Source organism: Etheostoma cragini, chromosome 13 (assembly GCF_013103735.1).
Source record: "Etheostoma cragini isolate CJK2018 chromosome 13, CSU_Ecrag_1.0, whole genome shotgun sequence".
NCBI classification, from domain to species: Eukaryota; Metazoa; Chordata; class Actinopteri; order Perciformes; family Percidae; genus Etheostoma; species Etheostoma cragini.
In genome coordinates this window covers 10,760,218-10,780,469 of record NC_048419.1, presented here as the reverse complement: position 1 = coordinate 10,780,469, position 20,252 = coordinate 10,760,218, and the positions used below count along the sequence as shown (strand labels likewise).

The following is a 20,252-nucleotide window of genomic DNA, read 5'->3' as shown; positions in this document are numbered from 1 at the left end:
AGGACTATAGTTTATATGTGCGCCAGGTGAGCAGTTCTCATGCACTGAATTCTGAGCCAATTAGAGATCCGGCATGTGGGTAAACCCCGCCCACTGCCGGCGATTTGATTTCTCCCTGCTGCTCGCCGTGCCCATTCATAAATCCACCGAGCTTGGCTTGATCTGGCATCCGTGGGCCTACATTAAAGGTGCACTGTGAGATCCCTCATCCTTTCACACAACTCACACTTAATAAATTGATTAGCAATTCACGATGCACAAAACAAAATATTTATTTAAAAAAAAACATGGCACAATGAATCTAGACAATGTCCCTTGGGGCCATCTACCTTTGACTATAATTTCTAATAAATAAGTCATAGTAAGAATAATAATGATAATTCAGAGTTAGCTGGCTCAAGTTACAGCACAGGTTCTCCACATAAGACATAGCAAATGCAGGGAAACGCACCCAGACTTTATCAGATGTTTTGCAGTGTGATACATGGACAATTCTTATGATTCCATGAAAGATTGACAACTTTAGCACAGTACATGTAAATAAAACCAATTTTTCAGTTAAGGAACCTTCTGTATTGCTATTTATGAATCCAGTCTACACAGTGCTTGTGGCCTCCATGTAGTACATAATGCTGTTGTAGTTTTAATTTGAAAGATTCTTTGCTGCAATAGAAATAACTTTCACGTCATTGTGGTGAATCGCCTTCAGTTACTTCCCTTCAAATACACTCATGTCCTGAAGTCTGGACCTGCTTAAACTTACACTGTTGTCTTTATACTACAAAACAAACATAATTTGTAAATGATGATGATGATGATGATGATAAAGATGATGAGGATTTAAAACATCACTTATTTTAAACTAGACCTGATCCACCCTTTTAATGTACACATCCAAATAACTTACACTAAGATAAAGAACTCAGAACTAAGTTATAAGTTAGAATGAAAACCCTTAGCTGCCTGACAAGTGTTCACAAAGACAAGTCTGAGTCTGAATGTGAACCCATATAGATATGTTGTTAACTCTCTGTTGTAAAAGCCATGCTAACTAAATCTTGAATTTGAGCCCGGGACTCAACGAGCAAGATTGCTCAGCCTTATAGACAGCATGAGGCAAAGTGACCCTTGGTAAGGTTTCCTCAGACCAAAAGTTTTTTTTTTTTTTTTTAAATTGGGGCATATTTTTTGTTCTGCCCGGGAAATGGAAAGTCAGGTGCCCGGTTGAAGTGTCCTGTTAAGAAGATCCACACTGTGCCAATGATAAAGAGGAGCATGGCAGCCCAGAAACACACCTTGTCGATCATCTTCCCAATCAGTACCCAGCTTTCAATTTCCTGTATTTGGAAATAAAAAGAATATAGATTCAAGAACTAAGATAACATAAGATGGCTGAAAAAAATACAGGAAAACATCTAATCAATAAATATATAGAAAAAAGAATTACACAGTACATGTACTAGGCAGATGAAGCTTAAAGTAACACTCACAGATCCAATGTTATTTTGTTGTCTTGTACTCTCAGCAATAAAGTTGCAGGCATCTACACATTGCTTGATCTCGGGTGCAGCTTGAGCCAAACTCTTGTACAAGTTGGCTGTACTGCTGACATCCATGTTATCCACTAGGGAGAAGGAGACACTGACAGTTGGAAAACAGCATGCCACAGCATCACCTGAGGCAGACACAGGCTTCTTTGATGGCGATGAGGCAATGGTAAAGATGTTAAATGACATACAATACCTGTGTAATGCACAAATATGTGGTTAAAATAAAGGATATGAATGAATTTGATTCATACTACACAGAAAACAACTTTGTAACATAATATTTACACATAAATCAAACTGGGTTTTAATGGCCGGTCGGATTTCAGAGCTGCGTCATAGTTTTGAAAATAGACGTCTTACCTATCGACCGTGTGAGACCATGCCTCTCTCTTTGTTTGTCAAACATCATTTCACTGCGAGGTTGTTTCAGGACATATTCCTCTGCTCTCTGCATGAGGCCGAAGGAGCTGCGCCGCCGCTCCCTCACTCCATTTACCTCTGTTGTCACCTCACTGTCATCCACCAGGGGGGACATGCCAAGGAAGCGGGGTACCATTTCCAGGAACAACTGCGGGAGGCAGAGAAGATAACATCTTACACCCAATCAACACACTTTACTCAACTTCATAGGATATACTTACATGTTTGATGCTATGGGACATGGTATGAGTGTTGGGGCTGCGCAGGGAGAAGTTTAGAACCACAATTTGATTGGTGGCAATGAGAGTAGTGACAGACATAACAAAGATCAGATACCTGAGAAAAACAAAGAGAAGATCTGTGTTGGAGAGGAGACTCAAACAGAATGGATTGAAGAAAATAAATCCCAGCAGAGGTCAGCAGAGAACACACACTGACTCACTTGCCAATGAGAGGGACAGAAAGAGATGTCTCAGGGATCTTCTGAGCAATGAGAAAGAGGAAGACAGTTTGAGCCAGCAAGACAGAGATGGACACAGTCAACTTTTGTCCCCCGGCTGTAAAGGAGACATTAGAGACTCATGAGACAGGAGGACCACACCAAATCCCAAAAATACATACCAGCTTTGGAACCCAATAATTTCAGCACATTCTCTGTGCTCAGGCACGTTATTTGCAGCAAATAATGCTACAGATGCTGTACAGTATTTACATCCGGATTTAGTTGATAAGGATAAGACAATACACAGAAAACAAATCTGCAAAGACATACCAGTGTTTTCTTAAGACTTTGTCTGACAGAACATTCTTACCTACCATACTTACTACATATTATTATTGCTTATTACAAAGCCTACAAAGAGCTATTTCTAAATGCTGGTCCTTTTTATTATGGCCAGTGTATAAGAATAACTAGAATGAACTATTATTTTGTTTTATGTCCAAGGTACACACCTTAATAAAACCTTTAAAAATTAAGTCTAGAACAACGCAGATGATAAAAATGCTTTAATTCATTTTATTGAATAAATTACGAATTAAATTTGGCGGTATGGCTCTGTTCAGAGGAGTCCCCTGACAGCAGCAGCGGCATTTGGGGAAGCTCTCACAGTTTAGGACTGGGAGAGCTCAACTATTCCCCCATGTGAACAGAGCAGAAACGATTACATAGAAGCATTTGGAAGGTGGAGCAGGAGGAGGTGGGTTGCATTTAGGAGCAACTAAAGCAGCGTTAAGTAGCCATTTAGCAGCGAGGGAAGTTGACCAGCTGATGCGCTGATGCATATCAGCTGCTGCAGCTCAGCTGATGCAGTCCAGACGCTCAATTCTTGTAACATTGCTCCATTTGAAACCATAATAATCTGTGTAATAATAGCTGTTGGGTCTTTACCGACCTTGTGCAGGTAGGAAGTAGGCCAAGACAACTAGCGAGGAGATCAGGGAGCAGGGTAGGATGATGTTGATGACGTAGAAGAGGGGTTTCCTCTGGATGATCAGATTGAATGTGATCTCCTGATACTCTAGGTCATCTGGGGAATACCGTGTGTTGATCCTCTTCCTGGCTGGGCGATGGACGATGGCCCACTCGCCATTCTCTGACGGGTGAAAACATAAAAAGCTGATCAATTGTGTGCTTTAAATTTGGAAAAATTGGACTGTTAAATGTGGATACGCTTTACCTGTGAAAGCCTCAGGGTCAATGTCCACCCACTCAATAGTCTTGCCATTGTCTCCAATAGCCAAAATGAGGTCCATTTCATTGGCACTGTACGTCTGGGACCTAGGGGTTGAGGCAATTAGGATAGAATACAACAGTAAATTGTTGTTACCCAGAGTAACTCCAATTCTCTGAGTATGCACGTAGCCTTATATTTAGTTTGAACTATTGATTTAATCTATCCTGGCTCCATCTTGGCACCCTGAGACAGGCCGTTAGAGGGCAGAATACGCTTGAAATAAAACAAACTAATAAATCAGCAAGCTATGAATATAATGTACAGTACATATACATAGATACATATCTATATATATATAGATAAATATACAGTATATGAACAGTATTTGGAAAAGGTTTTTGGAAAAATGCAATTGCACCACACCTGAATGCTAGCGTGCAGTTTTGATAATCAAATGGGAAGTAGGTGATCTCAATGGCACAAGTGCTGCGATAGATAGCAGGAGGCAACCAGTACATCCCACCAGTGCTGCTGATCAACACATTGGCGTAGTAAGCCACATCAAACTTGCCATCAATGCTGCAGAGATTGAAGATAAAGAACAGAAACAGTTGACACCAGACTGGATGATGTATGATGGCACTGCAAGCAGGGAAAAGGCAGGATTTCACTTCTCTTTGTTATTGCCTTACTTGTTCTCAAGGACAATGTCAGGAAGCCAAACAGTACTGTATGGGACACGAATGAGACTAATCCCATAATAGTTAGACGCGTTCCAGGTGAGGCGATAATCGGACCATTGCTGTAGATGACAATTGAGAGAAAGGTCAACAGCATGTTTGAAAACTAGCCACAACTGAGCGCTGAATAGATGGGAAGGACTGCGGCTTGTCCGGTTTTGTACAAAAAACACAAAAACACTAGTACGAAGAAAGGGAAAACTCACAATCTCAATCCACACATTAGTCGTAAGAGTCTCCTCCTTTTCATTCTGTGGTAGAAGTACAGAAGCAGTATGAGTATTTCAGCTATAAGTGTTATTACAGTAGTTACTCAACAGCCATCATTGGGCATGTGTTAAAAACTTGACCAATCTGCCGATTGTCTTGTGAGAATAATGGTGAACAACCTTTCTGAGAGTTGTGTATATCTCACCAGGGAGATGAGGTTAGTGAGGGTAAGCTTGATCTGAACCTCCAGCTTGTCTTCAGGATGAACCACCGGGCGGATGTTCTTGTTGTAGCCTTTGAACAAGTCACCGATCAGCTTGGACTCCTCATTACACTGCACTGTATGACAAAAATAGATGAGAAACGGAGTGAGTTAATGTGCCGGAATTACTGTGTTTCATTAATATTTCATGACAGAGGATGAGAAACATCTGAAATTGTGGTCAGTCTGAAAGGCAGGTAAACTAAGTTTAAGGGTCTGTTAATTTAAATCTACATCAGTACTCAAATATTAAAATTAACACACTTTGATCATACATTGTCATTGCTTTCCAATTGTGCTCATAGCTTTTTCAATAGTTTCGTCTGACATAATTACAGAAAATGATATTTACAATAAGTAGAAAACACTGTGTAGATGCAAAATATGCTCAGAAGCACATGTACTGGAAGTTTAAACCTCAGATAAGATATGACAACCCATTAAAAAGACTGTCCTTCACCGAGAAACTTTCCCCAATTACGGCCCGGCCCTGCTCTGTTGTGGTTGTCGTAGTTATGACGGGAGCAAACCAGGAAGTAAGGTGAAAAACTGTCTGCACTAGAGTTTAGTTGTCTTAGTGCGTTTTTAACAATGTAAAATACAGTATACTATATAAGTTACATAATTCTGATCCTAATCCTTCTATTCAAGATGAAGACCCACAACAAGGCTCCAGAGCAGAGAGTGAGGAAGAGCATGCAGTGCATCATGCAACAAATCAGACAGCTACATAATGACAGCTACATCTTTAATACATTAGAGAGTTACTAAGGAAGAGCCATGTCAGTAAAAGTGTGATGAAGAGAATTTTTGATGAAAAAAAATTCACTTAACAAAATGTTAGGTTTTCTGACAATCTCTTAATTCTTAATGCTAGATGGTGAGCCAAATGAGCAAGAGTCAGAGTACTAAGAAATACAGACAGAATTAGTAATTGAGGATAAAGTGACAATATCCTTTTAATTGATATGAGCGACAGGGGTTTGAGCAATAGCAGGTTTATACTTGTATTTTGGGTTTCTACTAGAACATGTTTACATGTTCAAAAAACACGTTATTTTTCTCATACTGTCTGTCTGATGATACCTGTATTCAATACCTGCATTCTGTATTCTCTGTCTAAAATGCTCCATTTTAGAACCTGTCTCTTAAAGCCCATGCTCATGAAAAAGCCAGTCTACTCTGATTGGTCAGCGTTTTTGGACCTTCCGCATCTGCACTTTTATCCTTACAGACTGATAAAAAAAGAATGCTAGTGGCAGAATTAATTTCTGTGTGGGAGCACATGTGTTTTAGACCAACCTCAGGACAAAGAGGTTAGCCAGTGTATGAAGAGTCTAGAGACTCAAAGCCATTCTCCAGTCACACTTAATAGTAAATGGTATCACTCTGTACTCCTCGGCTACACCAAGTTTCAGAATTAACTTTTACGAGAGACTAAAAAAAAGAGTAAAGCAGAGGTTATTTTCAACACATTGCCTCTGCCCTCCCAGCTGACACTATCCATCGCTCTGATTACACAACTGCTGGGAATCTCTAAACTTGGACTTTAAGTCACACTCATCTACAGGTCATCTACAATAATCATCAAGATAACCACCATTAAGCAAAAATGGTACACATACTGCAAAGCAGTAAAGAATTCATCCACTGGGATTGATTCATTTCCGGGTCTGCTTAGTCCAAAAGGCACAAATATGTTACATAGTTTTGAGCTGTAATCGTAAAGCTTTAGAGTGTAACTTTTTGATATTGACAAACTTCCTTTAATTATTATAACAATAATAATGTATCCTTTATTCCCACAAGGGAAAATTACAATTTACACACACAGGTCTGAATTACACACACATGCTTAGTGCCTATACATGCACTAAATGGAGAGATATCAGAGTGATGCCCATGGAAAGGCACCCTGAGCAGTTAGGGGTTCAGTGCCTTGCTCAAGAGCACAGGGGCAGTGCCCAGGAGGTGAACTGGCACCTCTCCAGCTAAAAGTCCACCACCATACTCTAGTCTTGGTATGTGGACTTGATCCGCGACCGTCCAGTTCCCAACCCAACTCCCTATGGACTGAGCTACTGCCCCCTTTACATTCAAGCCAATGCCAAATGAGTTGCTACAAAGCTATTTAAGACTATCCGCGCCACACAACTGTGTCTGTATTTGTCTTTATAGCTGTGTTTACAAGATTGTGGCATACGGTGACTTTCCCGCGCAAAAACGCAAGTGAAGATAATAACCCCTTCTAAAGAGTTTCTAAAGAGTCCTGTTTTATAATCCTCCAAGTCCTCCTCGATGCTCCTTGGCTACTAGCAACTGCCTGGAGTGGGGGGGGGGGAGGGGCAGTGCGCGGTCATTGATAGCTTGTAGCATGTGGACACGCCAACAGTTTTTGTTGTCATTACTTACAATTCCTACAATTCTTGGGGGCGGTAGAAACTATGCACTATTGCTTTAACTCTCCGATGAGGCAATATGTGCAGTAGGCAGTGTAATGATAGCGGTGAGATATCTCACCTCGCAAGGGTTTGCCAGTTGTTGATTATTTGTATTGCCAATTGTTACACTTGACGGATTGGAAAAGTGTCATTCCTGTACGTTTCATCAAAGTCCACAACACTGTAGCATCCTTTAGGCCAATTTGTCCTTGAGTTTATAAACAAGTGCTTTTTCTAATTTTTCACAGACAAAACCTATCTAACAACATCTTTTTAGGAATTGCGTAGAAAGTACAAAGATCTTAACATATATTTTTGAAAATGGAGACAGCAAGTTGACAGTCTGGCCTAATGAAATAAACCACGAAAATCACTGTAGGGCTTGTTAGATAGTAGGCTGTTTGCTGCAGAGACACATTTTCAAAGCTTTGCTGGACAGTAAACAGTAAGTAGTGTCACTCTGACTCTTGAGTGAGACCACGCTGACTTTTAAAGTGTGCCATGTGAGTTGCACAGCATGTGATGCGATGTACTCCCATGGATTAGTTATATTGTCATGTGGATACAAAGTACAATTAATGTTTGTCATCTGTGCTTTGACCTGGTCACTTCCTGCAGCTGTTCAGGATTGATGATGGGAAACTAAAAGCAGATTCTGTAAATGACTACTGAGAGGATGTGGGATTCAACAAAAGCGTCAAGTGGGTTTGAAATCTCCTAACTTTGGCAGAGGAAATTGCTAGATAGCACTAGTTGTTGGTGAGAAAATGCTTGAGAGTTGGTTGAGCTGAAATAGCATGACATGTAAACATTACAACATCACTGTTTGACTAGGGTAAGGGTAAGGGTAAGCCAAGCTGACTCTAGTTGACCGTGTGCTGCTGCACAATGCACATTCCTATTCATGGTTCCATTTTGAACACGAGAAGCAAGGAGATTTTAATTTAATCTAGTAAGAGGAAGAAAGTGCTGGTTCAAGGTCCAGTAAGCATCCCTTGCAGAAGGAGTTCAGCATCTCCTGCCTGTTAGCAGTCAGTTGCATTGCTGTCCACTACATCATAATCTGATCCTCACACCTTGTCAAGGACCAAAGTAGAAGAGTTAATTTTTCATATCAGAACTAATATCACACCTTGATTGAGTTTTGACTCAGTATCAAGATTATACAGCTGTTGCTCTAAGTGTAAAGTGATCAAGTGGCTGACTACAGCTTCAATCCAACTTCAGTTGTCCATCTGCCAGTTTAACAATTTGAGGAGTAAATTGCTGTGACAGGGATAACATCTGACAATGTACCTAGAAGAAAGTCTGCAGTTTTTCTCCTGGATGTCCTCGGTCTTAGCTCCAGCATCATAGATATGCTTATTGCTTTCTCAGGGAGGTTGAGCAGTGTGAGGACATTAAACCAAGTCACTCCAAACCTCCATGTGACTTTCCAGAAAGGTGGTAACCACGTCAGACCAATAATATCAAAAGTCTACAATTGAAGATGAATTTAATCCATTACAGAACTTTGTCACTTAGCTAATCCAGTGACCTCTGCCAAGGAGCTAGACTCCAGGAGGATTTGCCCACAGCTGTTAAGAGCGACTCGTCATACATTTTTCCTTCTGACTGGCCAAATGGATTTGCAGAATCAATAGTTTTTAAACTTCCACTTACTAGTGCAGCCTTTCTGGCCTGTTGTTCCCCTCCGGTTGCAGAACCCCATCTGTGCCAAGCAGAACAGCTTTACACACTCCAGTTCTGCTGCTCTCACGATAAACCACGGATGTCCTTCTGCCTTATTTGATGCTAACTTACAGTTTTGTGCTCATCTAAATTGATACATTGCCTTAACTATGCTAAAAGTAAGACTTGATTATGGGACAGGTTACGGAAAAGAGGATCCCTGCAGACATTAGTATCAATGGTTATGCATAAAAGTGCACTTACAGAGACAAAACCCCAACATGCTTTGTTTATAAACTTTGTATATAATTTGCCTTGTGTTGCTGATTTTGTGCAAGTCATACAAGACTGTAAATAAACAGAAGCAAACTTATTTTCACTTTACAGCAGTGTATAAATCACTATATATTGTAGAAATACTGTTTGTCTGCTTGCAGATATGCTAACAACAGAAGGAAACGAATTGGTTCAAATCTCTATCATCTATACAATTTGATAATCTACAACAGATTAGAGTAGAAGTTTTTTTTAAGGTTTATCTGTAGGGTTCTTTCCACCTTTAACAGACAGGACAGCTAGATATGCAGGAAACCTCTACAGATCAGACTCAAACCCTGAACCTCTGCATCGAGGCATAAACCTCTATGTAACTGTGCGCCTGCTCTACCAACTGAGCCAACCCTGCCATACGAGCCGGCCCACAGGTTTTAAGTATAGAAACTTTTCTCTGACATGCCAATCATTGCAGCAAGCGTTTTAGAGCTGTTTGTCTCTCTGAACACTGATCGTCTACCAGCAGATGACATGCAGAAGATTATTTTGATAGATAATAAGGCAGCCAGCCACTCGATGAGCATGTGCCGCACGTTTGCCACCTCTTACCATGAACGATTGAAGTCCCGAGAATGGTTATAATTCCCAAAAATGTCCAAAACCTGCATGCTGCCATCATGTTCTAAGACCACTTCACTGCACGGCACTGCACTATGTTTAAATATTAAGTTTGAGAGAGAGAGAGAGAGTAAAGACAGAGAGGAAGAACTAAACTAAATCCCCCCACCAACCAGCCCTGACTGTGGCCCACTCCGGCTGTCGCCATCCATGGCTCAGATTACACAGCAGCTGAAAAGCACTAAACCCGGACTTCAAGTCACACTGCGGTCACCCACAATAATCATCATCAAGATCATTAGGCAACAACTATCTGTGGTGATGCCAGTCATAAACATTAAAGTAGTGAGACCTTATGCTGTTACAGATGATAATAGTTTTACTTTGTCTGTAACGTGTTGAAGGATTATTAATTCTTTTGGTGGGAAAATTACAAACAGCACATTTTCACAGGGATGCATTTGTCCTGCTTTTCTGTGTAACTTACTGAATGTCTTAATGGAACATGTGGCTGTATGTGTGTGCCTGTGTGTGTGTGTGTGTGTGTCAGACAGAGCAGAAGAAAACAAAAAAATAGGGAGATACATAACACCCGTGGGTGCAGCAAGGTGTACAGGCCATGCTCTCCCCCGGCTGGGTCCAGGGTATTAATACATACAGCAGAACCTCGCCACTTCAGTAGTGACATGTCTGCAGACCACAGTGTGAGGCGACCTTAAAGGGCTGGAGGCAGACAATGCTCATAAAAGTCATAAAACTCCATGGAGACGGAGACATGGGACTGCATCAAGATAAGTTGGATAACAGTTTTGATTTTCAACAGAAGTTTACAAAGGTAACTCTTAAAAGTACAAACCAGACAATCAGGGTGTTTTACTTATTTTAAATCCACGGACTAAATTTGCTTTAATTATGAGTACTGTGAGAAGAGTAGAGTTAATGTCACTCGGAAGCGACAAGGGCAACCGACTGCATTTTGGAATGTGCAATGTGAGTTGCACAGTATGTGGTGAACTTCTAAATATACAGTTAGGGAAACAGAGATGAGCTTCTTTAAGGTAACTGGAGCCTCCACAAGGCGGATTATGTGTCTCACACTTAATTCAGTTCAGAGCTCAGAGACAGAAGAAGGGCTGGATCTGTCCGGCCACTGTCCACACCGCAGAGCGGCACTTTACTGCTGTATTAAAAATAGTTCAGTATTAAAACATTGGATGGTGTTGTATGAGTTACTTATCCATAGTCAGTGTATTACTTAGAGTAGATGGCGGTCCGCATGTTTCCAGTTGGGAGAAATCGAAGTAATGTTTGGCTGTGGACAGGGGGGGCAGCAGCAACACATTTTTTATCCACCTAAAAAACAAAATAACTTTACTATTATTATTGTTTTTGCTGCTTTACCTTGCCGTCCGACATACCTTTCTGGAGCTGAAGTCATTATTTCCATCTATGCTCTCTGCAAAGTCACCAGATTCCTTTGACAAAAATGGAATTTTACATCGCAGAACATGGAAGTTGATAGTCTACCAGCAAGATTAATTTGTTTGTGTTATTGTGTCACTTTGGTATTTTAAAGGGTCATTTCAGATTAATCTGCCACTCCCAGCAAAGGGCTGTTTGAAGGCAAGGTAAAGCAATACAAATATTATTCAATACATACATTTTTTAGGTGGCTTTTTTTTTGGGTGGCACAGGCCATAAGCCACCAGAGGTGACACCCACAAGATCTGACAACAATCATGTTATGCTTTTTTTCTTTCCATTTGCTTCTGAACATTGCACTGCACTACTGCTATTACATTCAACCATCCAGCTCTGGAGATCTCTGCTCTCCTTAAATTTAAAATAATTGAAGAATTGTTTTTCCAATTTGAACAAACTGGATCAATTGTGGTTAAATGTTTTGTCTCACCACATGTGTTTGTCTAACTTTTGCCCTCAAGCTGGTGGAAATCAGTGTGATTTTATCTGACAGTGACAACACAACTTTTTCCTGCTCTACTGAACCCCCATACATAAACATACCCAAATACAACATACCATGAGCTTTAGTCTACTAGTACTGTGCACTTGTGCATCATGACAAGAATGGACAGCTGATTGTTTTTTTAACCACAGACAAACACACTTTTTTAAGAACTAAATAACATGAATGTTAATTTATCAGAACATTGAATCTGAGATTACCAGCCATGTGGAGTCAAACAGTTTCTTCTTCCTTACATGTTTTCACAGAAATCCACAGCCCCCCCCTTGTCTGATTATTTCAGATGGGCTCATTCATTGGTTGGAAGCCCCAAGACCGGCTCCTCCCTAACAAAGTCATTAATGCCCCTGCTTTTGCCTTTTTCCCGCTCATGTGCTGCAAAATACCATTGTTGAGTCCCTCCTCATGAGTCCACATGTTGTCTGGCTTGAGTGTGTTGTTCAGTGTCTGTTCACCTCCCCCACAGCAGAGACAGAAAACCCAGTGATAGTGAGCAATCAGTGGGTTTCCTGTGATTATCACTAGCCGAGGTGATAATCAGGGGAACACCCTAAATGTGCTACATTATTCCACCTGTGTTCCTCTCATGTCTCAGACTTTAGACTTCCATAATCAGATGCAATTTCTAAATAATTAGCTGTAGAAAACCAAAGTGACATATCATAGAAAATGAATCAAATTTTGTATATGGTGACGAGGAAACAAGAATTGGATTTTTTTATGATCTGAAATAGATTCATTTTGTTTGCCCCCACTTCATTTTGTAGAACTCCAGATGTCTCTGTCATACCTAGAATTGGATTAGCATGAATGGATTTCTTTGTTCCTCTGCAGTCTCAGCTAGAAAAGCTTGGTTTTTCTTTATTGTTCCTTGACAAACAGGGATTTGGTGTCGCATTGCTCTCTGTCCAGCCACCAAAAGCAGATCATGGGAAAAACTAAATCTGCTCTGGAATTAATCGATCCAGAGGTCTAGTCTGGGTTGCAATAAAGATAAATATAAAGGGGGGAACACATGTGTGTTATTCGCTCATGTTTTCAGAAACAGAAAGTTGTGGTGTGGCTCCTAATTGTGTGTGTGAATGAGATGTAGAGAGAGAGAAAGAATAAGAGAGAGCAAAGAGAGAGGGAGGACGGAGGGTGGTGGTGGCGTTGGGAGGAGAGGAAGGGTGAAGGAGCAAGTGTTCACTCGAACTGACTGGGAACATAGTGCATGTATAGAAGATGAATCTGGAAGGAGGGGGGTTACTTATGGACAAGCTGCTTTGGCACTGCATTATCAGCCAGTGGCTGCACACTCGGCTGATCTCTGGACCCTCAGATTGAGCAACACTGCAAGAGGCAGTCAGAAACAAAGGCAGAGTAGAAAAAAAATACCTGAGTGAAAGAAAGCCAAAGGAAAACAAAAAAGAAAGTGCAACAACAGGCTGGGTTGTAACAGTGTTATGAGGGGAAAAGTAAAGCTGTTAGAATCAAACATCGAGGCTCTGTGAGGTATAATGGTTGAGAGGACTTTTAAGGTTTTGGGGAGGAGTATGAAAGATTTGCCAGGACGGTGGGGGTCAGAGGCAGAGTAATTGTGGTGACAGCCAGTGCAAGGGGACAAGGACTCATGTGAGACACAGAGGAATTAAAATATAGAGACACGGAGAAAGAACGGATTGGGACTGGCAGACCCAAAACTGGACTTCAGTATGGGTGTGAAGCGTAAGGCTGCTGCTGCTATCTTAGTCCTGCTGCTGTTTCTCGGCTTCCAGTGGCTTCGTGAGTATTTCTGTGTGTGTGTGTGTGTGTGTGTGTGTGTGTGTGTGTGTCTGTGTCTGTGTATGGGTCTTCTATGTTGTGCTAATAATCTATACAATCCCTTCCTTGTTTAAAATGCGTCCGCAGGAATGTGTCACATGCGGTGGCTGAAGAATCAAGCATGGTGGTGTTCACACCACTTTTTGCTCACTCTTTATGCTCACAAATCACAGAAATATGTCTGTGTGAATTGACATGTTATTGGAGTGTGAGATGACACAGTGACAGTATTTGTTTTTGTATGAGCTATTTTCAGCCACATCAAATTGCCTAAGTGAAGACTTTTTATACATATTGTTTTTGTAGACCAAGATTCTTGGGAAATAATGACATCTAAAGATATAGGACGCTAAAACATCACCAAATTATTTGTATATCATGGTAGGAATCTTTGTCTATTTGAACAATTGTGCAAACATGTTTAACTGTTTCTTAGTATCGCTTAAAATTATAGTATGGCAACACAAAGTAAAGCATAAAAGAAAAAGAAAAAAAAGAATTTTTTAGAACACACTGGTTCCTTCTCATTTCATTCCAAATGTCAACAAATCATTCTATAAATATTTACTTTTATGGGGAAAGATATCTGGTAAGCAAACAGTGTTAAAACTCTGATCAAATGTGATCTTTTTTTTCTAGCTTGGATTAAATTCAATGACTTTAGGGATGTGTGTGTGATTCCAGAGTGCAAACTGAGCTAAATGAAAAGTTTTGATGAAAGCATAAACAGCCGGCTCTGCATCCTCACAGTAACTCCGCTAGGAAACCTAAACTTAGATACGGCTCTTAGTTTGTAGTGACATTTTTGGCAACGTCTATAGTTTGTCACTGTTGAGTTACAATTAAATCAATTATTGGACAGACTCTGTGTTTAACTTGAACTAAGACAGTGAGGCTAACTAGTCAAGCTATCTGACAGGAAGCTCAGTAGTTCAGTGGAGTCTTTCAGGGTCAGTTCGGAGGCTGATCTTTTGAGGCATTTCTGGTAATGACTCATGTAGAGGAGCACGATCTATACTGGCAGCAATTGTCGCATTTAGTTGTAAGATGGTCGGCCCTTAATGTGTGTGGTCTGGAGACCTGCATGGCTCTCTGAGGGAATGACAGGAGGTCCCAAATAAATCTGAGGAACAGTTTGACTTCAGTAAGATGACTTCAATCAGGAATATAACAAAGTTGAATGGAACAAGGCTTGAAAATATACTGTATGCCAGGGTAAAAGGGCTTTCATGTCATAGTCATTTTTCATAACTGCAACTTGTTTATTTCTATGTAGTACTGGTATAGCATAAAAATGGTGTGAGTGTATGGCTCTTGCGGCAATAGAGGCCTGCTGAGAATTTAGCTATGGTACAAATGTGATCCTAGCAGCTTGTGCACATGATGTGTGCTGAGGAAGTCAATGATTGAGATGATTTGTCACATGAGCTGAAAAAGGAGTAGATCTAAACATCGCGACCTGCCGACCTGCTCTAGTAAGATCTAAAACTCAAAACTGGAATTAATCAAGAATGTAAAAAATTAAATAGTCAGCCTTTTTATAATCAGTTTCTTGTGTTAACACAATAACAGATCTGTCACATGGCAGTGATGCTTGTTAATGAGCCTCTTTAAAACGACATGCTCTTATCTAATTTAAAGCAACTATAATCAATAGTTTTAAATTGATTTCAAATGAAAATGTGGATGCAGTGTGACAATATAAAAGGGCTCACCCATAGTGATGAACCTACAGATAATTAGCACCTAAATCTGCTGCTACCTTTTACTGAGGTTTTAGAGAATTTAAATCGCTGTTTATCTGCTCGGCTGCAAGTTCAATGTTTCAGTTTACTCTCACTGCGTCAACAACGGGGTTTCAGCCGTAGCAGGCAACTGTTTTCTGTGGAAAAGCTCCAAAAACCCACTGTACTGCAGACAGACACAGTTAGCAACTAGCTCGTGAACACTAGAAGCTAAGGAGACAGATATTTTCAGCAGGAGTTGACCAAAAAGAAAAAAGCTAAAAGAGAGTAAATGTTTGACTTACATTCAACAAATGGCCGTAAAGATAACTACAAATGAATGATAATGTTGCTCTGTAACTTCTGGATGTGTAAATAAGCAACTGTTCGCTAACATGTTCGCTAAAAAGGTAAGGACAGATCCGCGGCATGTTCACACCTTGTTTCTGCTGTCCCCAAGTGGCCCAAAAAAGACAGTTCTTGCAGGTTTAATGTGCAGAAATGGTAAGTCCCATTGACTAATACAATTCATATGTAAATGCAAACCTATAAATACTTTGTTTCGATGTGTTAAATGCATCCACACAGCTCACAATATCCGTGTGTTTGTTGTAGTGTTATCAGAAAAAATTAAAAGTCTCTGTTTAATTGGGAAAGTCATTGCAAACAAACACTTACTGTGGGATTTTCTTTTATATCTCTTTAATGTCTCACTGCAGAGGGGGGTTTGGATTACCAATGGGATTCTTGTTTTAAAAGTTATAATCAAGTGAATACGGTAAGAGCACATGCAGAATGTGAAGCAGTTCCTCACTTATTACATTTCCTCCATACGGTTGATTTTATGAAGCAGATGTCTAATTTGAATGTGATGAATTACATCCGCTTTCTCTCTTTCTTTGTCCCCGCCAATCCCCCCCACACTCACACACCACCCATCCCCCACTGTTAGCTTCACCAGTTGTACAACAGCAGTAGGCCCGATGGGGCTGAGGGCCCACAGCCTTTGGAGGAGTGCCCTGGTCAGACCTTCCAGGTGTCACTGCTGCTCTCCCACCTGCTGGCTGCACCGGCCTACACATCTGACGTGCTGCTGCAGCCGTATCTGTCCAGCTGGGACGAGCTTGTGAGGTAAAACCATCAGATAAAGCAGGAGACATGGATTATTTTACAGCCATGTAAGAATGAAGTTATTTATTGTCCATGACATCATCTGGACTCTGTAAGATGATTCCTTGTGTTCTGTGGTACACCTCCAGGTTTATGGAAGCTCTGGGTCCAATGGTGGGACTGATATCTAAAGAGATAGAAAGCAAGACCTCTATAATCCGCGAACTGGCCTTGTTGGCAGAAGGGGACCCTGAAGCAGAGCTGGGGCCAGATATACACACAATAAACAGTGTGAGCGTAAAACCTGGGACAAAGAATAATCAGGAGCACACTGGGGGTTACCACTCTGTACGCTCCATGATCTGGGTAGAGCTGAACCGAGGACAAGTGGATTTCCACCACCAGACGGACTCTGGATGCCGAACTCTTCTGCGTCTGCATCGTGCTCTGCTTTGGCTGAAGCTCTTCCTGGAGAAGCTGGCTGAGACACCGGGGGCCGGCCGGCTGAAGAGCCCTTCAGAGCTGTGTCGCGAGGCCTACACGAGCACCCTGGCCAACCACCACACCTGGTTTGTCCGCAGGGCCGCGGAGCTGGCCTTCATTGCAATGCCAGAGCGGGGTTTCTTTTTCAAGCTAGTGTGTGTACAGAGCCAGGAGGAGCTGGGCACAGTGCTCAACAGAGTGGTTCAGGCCATAGGAGAAGTTTATGATAGGACTCAGAAAGCCCTGGAAGAAAATGGCATGCTGAACTTGCCATAGAAAAGGGGGCTATCAGACCATATTTCCACTGTCCTCATGATGTCCTGGGCATCTCACATAAACTTCTAGCTACAAACATAGCGTAACCTTCGCAAGGTAACATGAATGGACTTCTTCAGCTACATTTCAGATGTGACATGTTTTGCCCTCCCGACCAAAGTGCTGCGTCAACAATCACCCGATACCAAAAGTCTGCTTTTGGTCTGTAGACATTCCTTATCAAATTTTATGAGATCATGTTGATAATGCATCTAGGATGACTAAACACATACTGTGAATTATTTAAGCAGGTGCAGACTATAACATGAACACTAAAGCAACCCATTGCAACAACCCTGAAGCATCTGTAATGTTCTTGACACCCATGAGGAGATGACAGCTTGCATCAGATTGTACAGTTCATGTCATTGCGCCTACACCCACCCATATATAATTTTTTTTTTATATTCAAAATTATGTTGAAAATGACTGCTGTCTTAATTGTAGTTTATTGTAGTTAATGCTTGGTGATTTAGTGTGCTACCTCAAAACTGGCTAGTTCTAGATGCCTTGTAGCCCTTAAATCTGGGACCAATCCTGATTAAAGAAGCATTACACTATGAATAAACATGCTCTGAACAAAGAACAATAAGTTGCTTCACAGCAACAGTGGTGTGAGGCTGGAGAATCAAATTGTCTGTTTTATTTTGTAATTTTTTGTATCTTGTTCGAAATGATTAAAGAGAGAATCAAGTTGCCTATTTTCTAATGTAGTCGGGTCCAGTAATGTGATAACATTGACGTTTAAATGCCACTGAACTGTGTAATGTTACCTTCCAACAGAGGTTCCAGTGTTCTGCTGCAGACTAAGCTTCACTTTCCCAACATCATGGTGGATATAATCTGCTCTGTGGGGATCTCTTACCTGGACACATTTGAACCCAAATACACAGGTTTTAGCATCCAAATACAAAGGCTGTTCCCCTCATAACATCTATTTGTTTGTAAGAAACGTTAAATGTATTAAACATTAGCAAAGAAATTACTGATCGGAAAACTATCAAATTGTTTCGCAAATTATTCAAGACTGTAATATGTAGAATGTGTGTGTGACAGAGAGAATACAATGTGTAAGTATTAGTCACCGGTACTTCTCTTGATCGGACTATTTTAAAACCACAAATACCTCTAATGCCACGTAATCTCTCTCTTTTTCCTGGAGAGTGCTCTTTCTTTCTAAGCAGGAGACAGCGGAGAAAGGAGAGATAAGGTTAGAGGCTGAAGCCACGGAGTGAACAGGAGACAGGAGCTGGTTGAAGGTCAGTGAGCGGAAGTACACTTCGGCTGGGATTTTGTCAAGCAGTTGGCAGCAGACTAAAACAACTCCCAAAGAGGAAAAAAAATGCTACCTGAAACAGAATTCACACATTTCCGAGCTGGGTTGAACTGAATATCACTTGAATCCTACCAAGACATCAATCTGTGACCTTTGACATGTCATTTGTGTAGGAGGATGACATGTTGAAGATGGTATTCACTTCCTCTTTATACTCTTTTAAATTAAAGTCCAGACAGTCTCACTCGTTCATACATAAGAACATAGAGTAACCTCTACACTTTTTACCTTTCACTTGTTACCGTGTACCAGTATGTGCACACAGGTTACCTCTGGTGTCCACTGGTGCTATAGGCTGTGAGGATTATGGTGAATGAGATTACTTTAGATTATATCTACCTGACTATGCTTGACACTGGCTGGCTTCTTTTTCTGTCCCTTACAATAGCTCTAACACATTTGACTACATTTTGGTTGATAACATGCCACGATAAAAGGATCCACATTGGCATTATGGCCATTTGGCTTTAATCTTAGTGTCTAAGGCAGAGGCAAAAATTAAGTATGAGTCCGGGTTCCCTTAAATGACATTTATTTATTTCTCTATCTTGGTTTGCAGTAAACATGAGCAAAAATATACATACAGTAAGAGCAAAAAATAAAGATACTGAATAGAATTATCATCCTTTTGGAGAAAAAAAAAAAGAGTATCTCAACAAATTTCATGGATTTCTTTTATTAAACTATCCTTACACCACAGAATTAGGCAAAATTATGATTTAAGACGAGGGGGTTTGGTGGGGAAAATTAGTTTTTTAAAAGTTATTACTTGTATGAAACATAAACAAGTAGACTCTCTGACATTTGCATTAGACCGTTTTGTAATTTTGTTCTGAAAAGTTGCTGAAGGTTTTGCACTTGAAAGTACTCTAAAAGCTCTCTGTGACATATTCACTATTAATTTACCGTGAATGTCTGAATTTTGAAACAATAGATCCCAGTGTTCAGAGGCTTTCATTGCAAGCTTTATAAGATCAATTTTAGCAAGTAAAAAGGACTCAAACAATGACAAAAATATTTCTAAATAAAAAAAACTAAAACCTTTCCAACCAAATTGTTGACATTTTGCTATTTGTTGAAATAAATATTGAAAACCTACCAGGTAGCTCCCACATGATACAACCCAAGCTTATAAATTCTCTTCTCTTTACAACAAAGTAGCAATAAAATACTCTTTTATAAATAAAACACTTTTTTAAATATAATACCATCATGATAATGCACAATGGCAAAATTGCCTGACTGCAATCTGCCTGATCTGTACGTTTCTTTCTATTTCTTACTTACTTTTGATCATACACTGATTTTGTGTTACAGACTTTTTTTAACTACATCATACAGCCACACAAAAAGTAAATATATTGCTTTTTGAGGATATCTCCAAATTCTCACAGAAAAACATAAATAAGTGGACATAACAGGAAATAACATTCTGTGACACTGGGGAACAACACTGTCTGTCCACCAGGAGGCACTGTTATGTTGTAGAGAAAAACATTCCTTTTGTGCGTATTATTCATATTATATAAGAGTAGTAGGCCTTATAACACAGGATGTTTAGCCCTACACTTTGATCCTACAGTATCTCTGCCAAGGATGTGTCAGTGCAGCACAGATAAATCAAATTTAAACT

At 40.4% G+C, this 20,252-nt stretch overlaps 2 protein-coding genes across 2 annotated transcripts; one reads left to right on the top strand and one right to left on the bottom strand.

Moving 5' to 3' along the window:
* Positions 1–379: 379 nt before the first annotated feature.
* Positions 380–10,070, bottom strand: chrne (cholinergic receptor, nicotinic, epsilon). The gene is made up of 12 exons (XM_034889344.1): positions 9,853–10,070; positions 4,802–4,935; positions 4,593–4,637; positions 4,339–4,448; positions 4,070–4,225; positions 3,650–3,750; positions 3,365–3,565; positions 2,413–2,527; positions 2,192–2,306; positions 1,911–2,118; positions 1,491–1,624; positions 380–1,337 (listed from the first exon to the last, which is right to left on the bottom strand). The coding sequence occupies exons 1-12, from the start codon at positions 9,920–9,922 to the stop codon at positions 1,170–1,172; spliced, it is 1,557 nt and encodes a 518-aa protein (XP_034745235.1). The 5' UTR covers positions 9,923–10,070; the 3' UTR covers positions 380–1,169.
* Positions 10,071–13,022: 2,952 nt separating this feature from the next.
* Positions 13,023–20,018, top strand: gltpd2 (glycolipid transfer protein domain containing 2). Its single transcript, XM_034889346.1, has 4 exons — positions 13,023–13,612; positions 16,095–16,153; positions 16,328–16,506; positions 16,635–20,018. The coding sequence occupies exons 1-4, from the start codon at positions 13,543–13,545 to the stop codon at positions 17,242–17,244; spliced, it is 918 nt and encodes a 305-aa protein (XP_034745237.1). The 5' UTR covers positions 13,023–13,542; the 3' UTR covers positions 17,245–20,018.
* Positions 20,019–20,252: the final 234 nt, after the last annotated feature.

What these genes read in the sequence shown, in the direction of transcription:
- chrne (XM_034889344.1), bottom strand. Translation starts at nt 9,922, where the DNA reads ATGATGGCAGCATGCAGGTTTTGGACATTTTTGGGAATTATAACCATT. An exon ending in CGGGACTTCAATCGTTCATG is followed by an intron (nt 4,936 to 9,852) that starts GTAAGAGGTGGC and finishes TTTGTCATACAG; the next exon opens with TGCAGTGTAATGAGGAGTCC. An exon ending in AACTGCACGCTAGCATTCAG is followed by an intron (nt 3,751 to 4,069) that starts GTGTGGTGCAAT and finishes CTCAACCCCTAG; the next exon opens with GTCCCAGACGTACAGTGCCA.
- gltpd2 (XM_034889346.1), top strand. Translation starts at nt 13,543, where the DNA reads ATGGGTGTGAAGCGTAAGGCTGCTGCTGCTATCTTAGTCCTGCTGCTG. An exon ending in GTTATAATCAAGTGAATACG is followed by an intron (nt 16,154 to 16,327) that starts GTAAGAGCACAT and finishes CCCCACTGTTAG; the next exon opens with CTTCACCAGTTGTACAACAG. An exon ending in AGCTGGGACGAGCTTGTGAG is followed by an intron (nt 16,507 to 16,634) that starts GTAAAACCATCA and finishes GTACACCTCCAG; the next exon opens with GTTTATGGAAGCTCTGGGTC.